The sequence below is a fragment of the Camelina sativa genome, chromosome 12 (assembly GCF_030686135.1).
Source record: "Camelina sativa cultivar CO46 ecotype springtype chromosome 12, ASM3068613v1".
NCBI classification, from domain to species: domain Eukaryota; kingdom Viridiplantae; phylum Streptophyta; class Magnoliopsida; order Brassicales; family Brassicaceae; genus Camelina; species Camelina sativa.
In genome coordinates, this window is record NC_141891.1 from 18,861,569 (window position 1) to 18,871,553 (window position 9,985).

Here is a 9,985-nt window from a genome sequence, read left to right on the forward strand (position 1 = left end):
ATCGTTGAAACGCTTGCTCTTCAGCCTCCACTGAATCCGCTTTCGGCGTAAGCAATGTAGTAGTCTGTCGCTCACAGAGGATCTTGTGAGAATCCTCGACCTGCTTCGAAAGCTTACTCAGCTTTTGACGACCTAAAGACCGCAAAATTGGCTTGAGCGCCTTAAGCTTCTTGGCAAAGCGATACATTGCTGAGGTGGAGTGATAGAGGCTCTCTGAGCTGTCCCAGAACGTCTACACCGTAGACATAAAGTCTGTGAAAGACGTGAGAACATTTGAAAACTTGAACGGCCCCCTCGGTTTACTTACTAGAGTTCCCATCGTAAACCTGCATTGGAGGTGGTCAGAGCACCCACCGGATTCAAATACACCATAAGTATCACCAAAAAGTTGACTCCATTCCTCATTAACCAATATACGATCCAACTTCTTGCATACAAGTCCCTCATCCTTCTTATTTTCCCACGTAAACAGAGGACCATGAGAACTCATATATGATAAAGAGCAGTGACGCACCACATCCTGAAAATCTCTCATTCCAACTGTGAGAGAGGGAGATTGCTCATAGTTGGAATGTTCTTCACTGTCAAGGATTTCATTGAAATCTCCCACTAACATCCAAGGTTTATTAGCGAACAAAGGAGAATCAAAATGATGCTTAAGATCCTCCCATAACTCCCTCCTTTCATCAGCCAGATTGTAAGCATACACAAAAGAGACAAAAAAAACTCCATAGAACTGAGCAGGTAATAACCTGACCACTCTTAAAAACCGGGGTAACTCGCACATCCTCCTTCCACACCACCCAAATTCTCCCAAGATGATTAAACTCATAGTTATTAAGTGAAGACCAACCACGGAAAACAGAAGAGATAATCCGAGAGGCCTTATGTCCTGGACACGTGTTTCAAGTAGACATCCAAACTGCAAGGATTCAGCTTGCACCCAGTCCCTAACAATAGAATGTTTTTTTTATTTGTTAAAACCACGCATATTCCAGGAGAAACCAGACATTAACGACGCGGTTTGGAGTTCTTCTTGCTCGATATGCCAGGAGGGAAACTCTTGGCTTGCTGAGAAGAGGACTCCGAAGCAGGCTTATGAATTATCTTAGATTGCCGAGTTAAAAAAACTCGAATGGCTGACTCCACTGCAGGATCCGGCTTATCCTAAACAGCTACAGTTACAGGTGCTCCTGTGGGAGCCAAATCCCGAGAGTCAACTGTATCCTTTGCCGGTTCGCCAACATCCTCTAAATCTCCCCAGTGTCTTGTAGAACAGAGTACCGAGACAACCCGAGAATAGGTTGGCTAACAGCAGACCTACTACAAAAATTTTCAACACTCTTACAACCCTTCCCTGGAGAGACGACTGACCAACCCACTGCATCCTCCTTCAATTGTTTAGATGTTTGTCCCTACCCTTCTGGAAGTGCACAAGTTGCAGTCGGCAAAACCGGAGGTGGAACCTCAGACTCAAGAATCTTAGATGGAGAAACAATCTCACCCTCCTCGATAACCTCTGCAGCACCCTTTTTTGGGGAAACTTGTGTAGTCACGTAACTGTCATCGGAATGACCCCACCTTTGACAGCGGGAGCATCGCGGTGGTAACCATGGGTAAAGAAACTCTACGGTGACATCCTCCTCCTTCGTTAACTGAAACCGAAACGTGTTTGGCAAGGTTCGTGTGAGATTAACTTCCACAAAAACTTTAGCCTCATCAAATTTACTACAGAGCTCTGTATCCGGGTGTAGCCTAATAGGGTTTCCTATAGATCTAGTCAAGAAACCAAGACCTTCCCAGGAAAAAAGAGAATGAGGGACATTCTTCAGAGTAACCCACAAGGGCATTGAGGTGATCACCGGCTGTGCATCTTCGGGAATAGGGGACCATTTAGCCAGCATCATAGGAACCCCCACAATATTCCACATCCCTCGGCATAAAACTCTTAACCTTGTAGCCTCATCACGAATACGAAACCAAACCGAAGTTGTTGAGTTTTCATAGACGTCAACGCGAACCGACTTGTCACCAAGAGGCCAGATCTTATTGACAATCACATGGATTTTGGCACATGACGAGCCGTGGAGGGGAACCTCCCCACCAGAAAGTCATCCCACAGAGGAACCGAGCCCTGAAGCACCGCATCAAGGACCGCAATCGTTGGAACACCATCAACCAAACTTATTTCAAAATCATGTTTCTTAAGCGATGCACGCTTATTCACCACTGCTGCATAGGACTGTTGCTTATTGTGAGAAGAGGCCTTGTCACCCTGAGGATGGCCCGAAGAAGTCAGCTCTGACATGAGAGCACCCCGGCGGAGCCGTCACAAACCCTAGCGAGAGGGAGGTACTGCAAACCCTAGAATCGCCTTGTGTATCGCACTTTCCTTTTTTAACCAGAGAGCTTTTTTTGTTTTTTCAGTTTGTTATCTGACGCAAAATTTTGACAGAACTCCAAGTAGCAGAAAATGAAGAAAAGCTCAGGAGAACAACAAACACTATAACACTGCACATAAGATAAGGAAGCATAAGTGAAAACCAAAAAGACAGAGACCCAGGAAGAAACAACGATTCCGAACTGCGAAGCTCGGACATTGGCATGATTTCCTCAATGGGAATAACTTTTTGGTAGTATTAAAAGTAAATCTACACTGCACACCGATTAATTTGTGTTTATTTACAAAGGTTGTAAGAGCGTGTGAGAATCTATCAATAAGGTTTATATAGCTAGATCAAAGTCGTGTAAGAGATTCAAAAATAGCATGACCAAATTTTATATTATGTTGGTTACTTAATTAAAATACCATGCATGAAGAACAAATTTCAAGTTGACACAAAAAAAAGAAACAAACTTCACTCTACTGTTGCCAACCTTTACTTTCGATAAAAATAGAAGTGAGAGACCAATTGCTTTGGTCACATAATTATAACTCATAACAATATCTTTGTCGAACCCAAGGGCCTTTCTAAATTCCCGTAAACAATTGGGAGGGAAGAAACTAAAAACTATCACGATCATCAAAGTTCATCAAAGTTCATAGAAAGTAAAACAGCCACTGATCAAAATTCACAATTAAGTACGAGTTGGCATGTTGTTGAACCTCTAGGAGAGAGTAACAAATCCTGGATCATCATCTCAACTGGAACTTGTCTCTCTGGAGCGTCCATAAACAAGATTGTCCCAGTCTTCAAGCAACAAGCATTTCTCAAGATATATTTCAGCAGATGTCTCTCTTTCTCCGTCCCAAACAACCTTGTCCACTTGAAAGTTTCAAGACTCGATAACAAACATTTAGGAACACAATTTAGTCCATCCTCCCAGGGAAGCATTGGATGGAAATAACCCTCTTCATGACCCTGTGACAATAAAAAAAAAAAGAAAAAAAAAAAGAGAACATTAATTAATCGAAGTAAATTAAAGCATAAAAAAATGACTTAAAACGAACAAACTTACATCATGCAGATAGACCTCCAGCTCTTGTAAATTTGGAGAATCTTTGAGTAATTGAGCAAGTAACTTTGACCAATCATAATCACATTGACACAACTTAAGATGTTTAAGATGATTGAAGTCAATACCCTCACGGTATAAAGCCTGCACACGACGGCAAATGATTCATGCAACATTAAGAAAACCTGGTCTGGTGTCCTAAAATGAGATTGAAATGAAAACATATATTACCTCAAGGGGATTGGCTCCTACGCATATTGAAAGCCGCTTAACAAATGTGATTGATGTAACAAACTTGTCAAAACCAAGGTACACGGAATCAATTTCCACTTCCTCCAGCTTGGGCATAGTGTTAGAAGAGAAGGAGTAACTACCATTCTCAGTATAATCCTCAGTAACTTTGAAATACTTCAAAGAAGGAGTTTTTACCACAAGCTCACGAAAATCATTAGTTCTTAATATCTCAACAGTTAGTCTCTGTAAGGACGGGACATTTACCTTCCATGTTCCAAAATGGTCAAACTCACTTCGTTCCAACACTAGATCTTCAAGAACAGGGCAACTGGAAAGGAGTTTCTGAAGAGAATTCTCATCTGAGTAAGTCACACGTCGAAGGAGCAAAGTTTTCAAGAAGGGGAGACATGCCATGCGAGGAACATCGATGAGAACATCGTCATTCAGGTTCAAGATCACTAGCGATTTGCAGATATACAAACTACTAGGCAATCTAACAGGCTGCCTCATAAAAATAAAGAAGTCACGAATTACTCTGAAGGCAAGACTTAACTCACGGATACAGTGAGAAACTGCAAATGCAACCCATAGTTCGATAGCTTGAGGCTCAAATGTTTGAACTGGTCCATTGAACTTGAGATGCAAGCTTTCTATGACTGGAGCTTTATGAAATGGCAAATTCAGATTTATAAAACGCTTTAATCTCTCTTGCTCAGCAGCAGAATAATCGGAGCAATCGTACTCAAGCTTAGGCAACCACATCCAAAGAAACTCCCATCGCTTGGATAAAATACTCGTCCTAACTGCAGTTTTAGTTGGGAGAAGCAGTAGTATCTTCAAGAGTAATTCATCAGGCAACCCACTGATCTTATCCTTATCTTCAGAATCTTGACATTTCTCTTTTTTTCTCATCATCGTTGATTCTCTTGTCATTTCTCTTGTCAATGACTTAAGCGCCGTCTTGCAATACCAATATTGGGGTCTCCCTGAGTAAGTAACAAAGAAGAACATAAGATAACCGAAGAAAATCTTTTATTGTCATAGGTTGGGAGTTGAAATAATATATATAAGGACTAGGCCGACAAACATGCTTGTCCTCTTAATTCCTTAAATTTAATCTAAATGTTCACTCAATATTTTATACCATATTTATGTAAAATCTTGAACAAACATATATCCAACAAAGTCTTTTATGTTCCATATATTCTACCAGCCTATTCAAAATCAAACCAAAAATTTCATGTGTAACAAATTTAATGTCACACCCATTTCTCCGATTATGTAAAAACCCTAATTGTATCAACTTACCTCATGTCCTCAAAGAAAATGGAGTATCGAACTGCGTCTTGATTTAGAATCGGATTTGATCTCGTTTGCTTCTTAATTATGAACTCTTTAGAAACTCCGCCTACCCTCTTCTATCCATTAAAATTACCTTTTTTTTTCTCTTTCTCTCTCTCTCTCTCTTCGAAGCAGGTAGCATGTTTTATCTTCCAACCCTAGGAGTATCTAAATACGCTTTAAATATTTCCAAACGACGTCATTTCGAAAAGAAAAAAAACGACGTCGTCCTATTTTATAAAATAATTTCCGGTAAGAATTCAATAACAATTTGTCTTATTTAAATACAGTCAAAGTATGTAAACAAAAATCTAAAATTGTCAAACAAAAATGCTATGATTCTTTCAGTAATCGTTCATGGTATATGGCCAAATTTGAGTAGCATCTTAATATATAGCACTTACAAATTCCATACTTTTATAATTTGCTATCAGTGCCCACTTTTTTTAATAGAATGTCCGGATTGTCTATGAGGCTGGGGTTTAAACACTTCATGTTACTTTCTTCACTATGTTGAAGCTTGAAAAACAAAATAAAAGTTGTTTTTCTTTAGTTTTCTCTAGCTACATAGGTATATCTTCATTCTTCTCCCATCAAACACTCCCAACCCTCTGATTTCCAGGATATTTTAGACTAGGTAACGGGTACGTACACCGGTCAAAACTCGGAGCTAATTAAAAAATATATATATGCAATTTCAAAATCATCAAATACTCCCCAACCCTCTGGTACGTACATAGACTAGGTACGTACACCGTCCAAAAACTGTGATTTAACATAGGAAACATGCGTGTTTAGATACTACTTAGCCTATACGGACTGCAGCAACCTCTTAGCTTCTTCTCGGACCATGTTTCGAGAGAGAGTTATTTGTATATAATGGTAATTATTTGACTAATGTTGAGTAATATTGATATTGATGATGAGAATAGTAATTCTTGTCTAGCTAGTGATAATGATTTTCATGTATGAATATAACGTATGGTAAATCTAAAGTATCCAAAATATATATATTATTTTAAAGTACCAAAAATATTCATTATTTAGTCTCACATATTTGTGTTCTTTTACGGTCTAAAAATACCTTGGTTCAGTTTCCGTATCCGATAAAATTGGAACACCTCGGTTCAGTTAAGTTTATAAATCCATCTTTAATGCTTCCTCTTGGTGACTAACGTAATAACATGCAAAGACGAACCTGATCTTTGGACAATGTACGTATTGTTTGGACTACGTGTACAGGAGACGCAGGAACAAAGGAAAATCAATATAGGTCCATTGGAGATAAGAGTGGTGATTTTTTCCGTATCAAAATTAATTTTACAACCCGTCAAACCACTGTTTGAGTATTATATGAATTAATTGTGTAAGTTTTTGATTTTAAGAACCCATGATCTCTTAGATAAAATTTTATGTTTCATTGGTAGGTTTTTATTTTGGGTCTCTTATTTTTGAAAATATTGTTTTTTTAAATTTAAAAATTTGAAATAGAATAGAAGTGGTATAAATGTGTAAACATTTAAGATTTTATAAAATTAGAAAATATTGCATTTTTATTAGAATAGAAGTGGTATAAATATTGCAACAAGCAACAACAAAAACAAAAAGCCAACAGTTTAACACACAAATAGTTGAGAGCATTGTGTAATGCAAACATTTCATTTATTCTTGCCTGAAGATTCCGAGCAAGCCAAGAATACGAGAGCTTTGAGCCACGAACGGTGTTGGATTCAGTCAGTTTTGTAACCAACGGGAATTTATTACTGTTCAGAAAATCCAATATCTTCTCGGCTTGGCAAGGTCCATCTGCATGATCAGTTCATAAGACTCATAATTTGGAAAATAATATACCAAACAGTACAACAAGCTTTGCATCCACCAAAATAAATTTGACAAAAAGAAGCAGTATTTGAAACTTATAATTGATCTCAGGCTACAAATAAGGAGGGGAATATTATAACATCAGGGAGCTTACCGTATGCAGTGTACCTCTCAGCCTCAGTTTTAACCAATCCAACAAACACATTGTTGGTTTTAAGGTCAGGGAAGAGAAGCTTGGCGACATCACTACTAGTTGTTTCTACAAACTGGATTTCATTGTCTAATGACGCAGCTTTTACAAACTCATCATATCCAGAAGAAGCCTGAGGAAACAACGTATCCAAAATTTACATTACATAAAACCAGTCTTAGTCTAAACAAATAATGGTCATAGTTAATAATTACCTGAGGAGTTGTTTATTCCCAGTAGATGGATGGAACTTTTACATACTCCAAGTCTTTGAAGTTATTAGCAAACAATTCCGAATTAGCTGCTTCTTTTGTGTAATCAATTTCCTGAAAAATATAGCACATTGTTATTGGGGAAAAGAAAGGAATATTTGATTGAGCTTCTGCTCAAAGATCCAATTAGCAACAAAAACAAACAAACTTATTCGTAAGAAGTGATGAATGATTAAACCAGATCACCATACATCGTACAATACACTGGCACATTCATCATAGATTGCAACCCAATCTCTCTTTGCACCATCTGATTCTGGGTCCACCTTTTGGAGATACTCAGCAATCACCTATATAGAAACATAACAAAGTCAATAACTCAGCAGAACATCATAAAACAAAGAGCAGATAAGCAAATCAGTATGATGCTTCTTCATAAATCCTGAAGCTTTATCAACTGTATCAAGTTTAATAGTAGGCACACCAGTCTTCTTTTGCACCCAAATCACTATCTCCTCTCTGAACACAACACAAGACCAACAAACAAATCAAAACCAAATCAATTACCGCTTAACTATGCTTAGTCCCTAACATGAGACCTAGATTACACTAAAAATCAATTGATCGTGAATCCCCTAAATTTCAAAACAGAGAAAGAGAGAATAAAAAAGAGATTTTTATTTTACGAGCATTCTTGCCACTCCATTGAAATGATCAATTTCACTAACAATATCAAATAAAATGATCAATTTGGAACACATGCACAACAAAAACCCTAATTTTCCAACAAACTTCAAATAACCTTCATTTATCCAAAATCAAAGAACCCTAATCATAAAAGAATTTCCGATTCAAACAATTGTACTAAGAAACTTAACTTTCTGATTCCAATTGATTCAAATGATTGAGCCAACCTTCAAGCTTCTGATTCCAAATTCATCAATGGTTTCGTCGATTCAATCGCAATCGAGAGAGAGAGAGAGAGAGAGGAAAAAAGAAAAAAAATCGCAGGAAATGTTTTTTTTACCTTTTGTATTATTTTTTCGACCAACAGAATAGCAGGAAATGGTCTTATGATTTTTTTTTCCGTATCAAAGTTAATTTTACAATTTTCGCAAATTTTTGAAAGAACTACAAGTAGCAGAAATGAAGAAAAGCTAAGGAGAACAACAAACACTATAACACTACACACACAATAAGGAAGCAGAAGTGAAAACCAAAAAGACAGAGACCCAGGAAGAAACACCGATTCCGAACTGCAAAGCTCGGACATTTGCGTGATTTTCTCAATGGGAATAACTTTTTACTAATATTAAAAATAAATCTTTACTGCACACAGATTAATCTCTATATACTTATTTAAGTAATGTTGTTAACATTTAACCCTATGATATGGCATATTACAAAAATGTCATTACATTTTAACTAAATAACTAACAAAAAAATTTATATTGGTCTATAAAATAAGAAAAAAGAATTTTGAAAATTATTTCACAGTTTCTATTTATTGTTTCAGAAATCTTAGAAAACAATAACAAACTATTTAGAACAATTATAAAACTTCATTTTATTTATAAAACAAAGATCAAATATTTACATATCTAAATGATTAATAATGACAGATATATTTTAAATGATTGCTTCGGGCACTCTCCCAGTGTTAGAACGGCTTGCGTATAGGGGTGTCCGGTGTGATACTCTTTGCAAACGATGTGAGTATGCACCAGAGACTATTAATCATGTTCTTTTTGAGTGCCCTCGCTCGCGCGATGTCTGGGGGCTGTCACCGGTTTTGTTAGCTCCAGATGGTTTCCCATATGCTTCAATCTGTGCAAATTTAGATTTTGTTTTCTGGCGGGCAGCTTTTCAGTCGGGGGATCCTGGTGTAGCTCTTCGTCTTTCCTGGATACTTTGGAAAGACAGGAATAAAAAAGTTTTTCAGGGGTTGGAGGCCGAGCCGATGGAGATTTTACTTCAGGCGAATACTGATAAAGTACAGTGGAAAGAGGCCAAATCTTACTCGGACAGTTATTTGCATACTACGCCCCTGTTGGAGGACAGGGGAGCGTTTCCTCGATGTCAGATTGATGGTTCATGGAAAGGTTCAGATCCTTTACAGGGTCTGGGGTGGTGGTATTGTAGTGATGAAGATTCGACGCTTCTTCTGGGAGCACGGAGTCAGAGACGCGATCCTACATCCTTACATCCTGAGTTACAAGCCTTGATCTGGGCTATGGAGTCACTATTGGCGGCTGGACTTGTCTGCCAGAGCTTTGAGACAGATTGTGCAGAATTGGTGGCGATGGTACAGACGCCTGATGATTGGCCAGCTTTTTCGAACCTGTTGGAGGAGTTATTTTTGCTCAGATCACGCTTTCCTTCCTTCTCCCTGACCAGGATCTCTCGAGAGCTCAACGTAAGGGCGGATTGTCTAGCCTGTTCTTCAAGATCTTTAATTACTGAAAATTCTTTTGTAAACTCTTTTCTCCCGGTTTGGGCAACCAATCTTGGAGTTACCTTTTAATTTAATTAATTTTTGGTTGAAAAAAAAAAAAACTAAGATACAACATTGCTTATATTTTAAAAATATTTCTATATTCTTATTTGAGTAGTGTTGTTAGAACTTTAACCAACTTTGATGTGGCATATTAGGAAAAAATGCTATTTTATTTTAATTAATCTAATAACTAACAAAAGAAATTTTATATTTGTTTACAAACTAAGAAACAAT

The 9,985-nt window shown here is 37.6% G+C and overlaps 2 protein-coding genes and 1 long non-coding RNA gene across 4 annotated transcripts; all 3 read right to left on the reverse strand.

Annotated features, from left to right (window-relative positions):
- Positions 1-1,415: 1,415 nt before the first annotated feature.
- LOC147930726 (uncharacterized) lies at positions 1,416-1,931 on the reverse strand. Its single transcript, XM_087477002.1, has one exon. The coding sequence runs from the start codon at positions 1,929-1,931 to the stop codon at positions 1,416-1,418; it is 516 nt and encodes a 171-aa protein (XP_087333128.1).
- Positions 1,932-2,864: 933 nt separating this feature from the next.
- On the reverse strand, positions 2,865-5,173 carry LOC104723660 (putative F-box/LRR-repeat protein At4g15060). The gene is made up of 4 exons (XM_087478504.1): positions 4,999-5,173; positions 3,688-4,676; positions 3,460-3,600; positions 2,865-3,362 (listed from the first exon to the last, which is right to left on the reverse strand). Exons 2-4 carry the CDS (start codon positions 4,621-4,623, stop codon positions 3,066-3,068), a joined length of 1,374 nt encoding a protein of 457 aa, XP_087334630.1. The 5' UTR covers positions 4,624-4,676; positions 4,999-5,173; the 3' UTR covers positions 2,865-3,065.
- Positions 5,174-6,566: 1,393 nt separating this feature from the next.
- LOC104723661 (uncharacterized) lies at positions 6,567-8,299 on the reverse strand. 2 transcript variants are annotated; one of them, XR_015574256.1, is made up of 6 exons: positions 8,133-8,299; positions 7,739-7,773; positions 7,506-7,604; positions 7,258-7,368; positions 7,007-7,175; positions 6,567-6,837 (listed from the first exon to the last, which is right to left on the reverse strand). It is a non-coding gene; the product is annotated as an uncharacterized LOC104723661 (long non-coding RNA). The 2 variants fall into 2 exon arrangements; XR_757393.3 differs by lacking the exon at positions 8,133-8,299 and having other exon boundaries at positions 7,739-7,877.
- Positions 8,300-9,985: the final 1,686 nt, after the last annotated feature.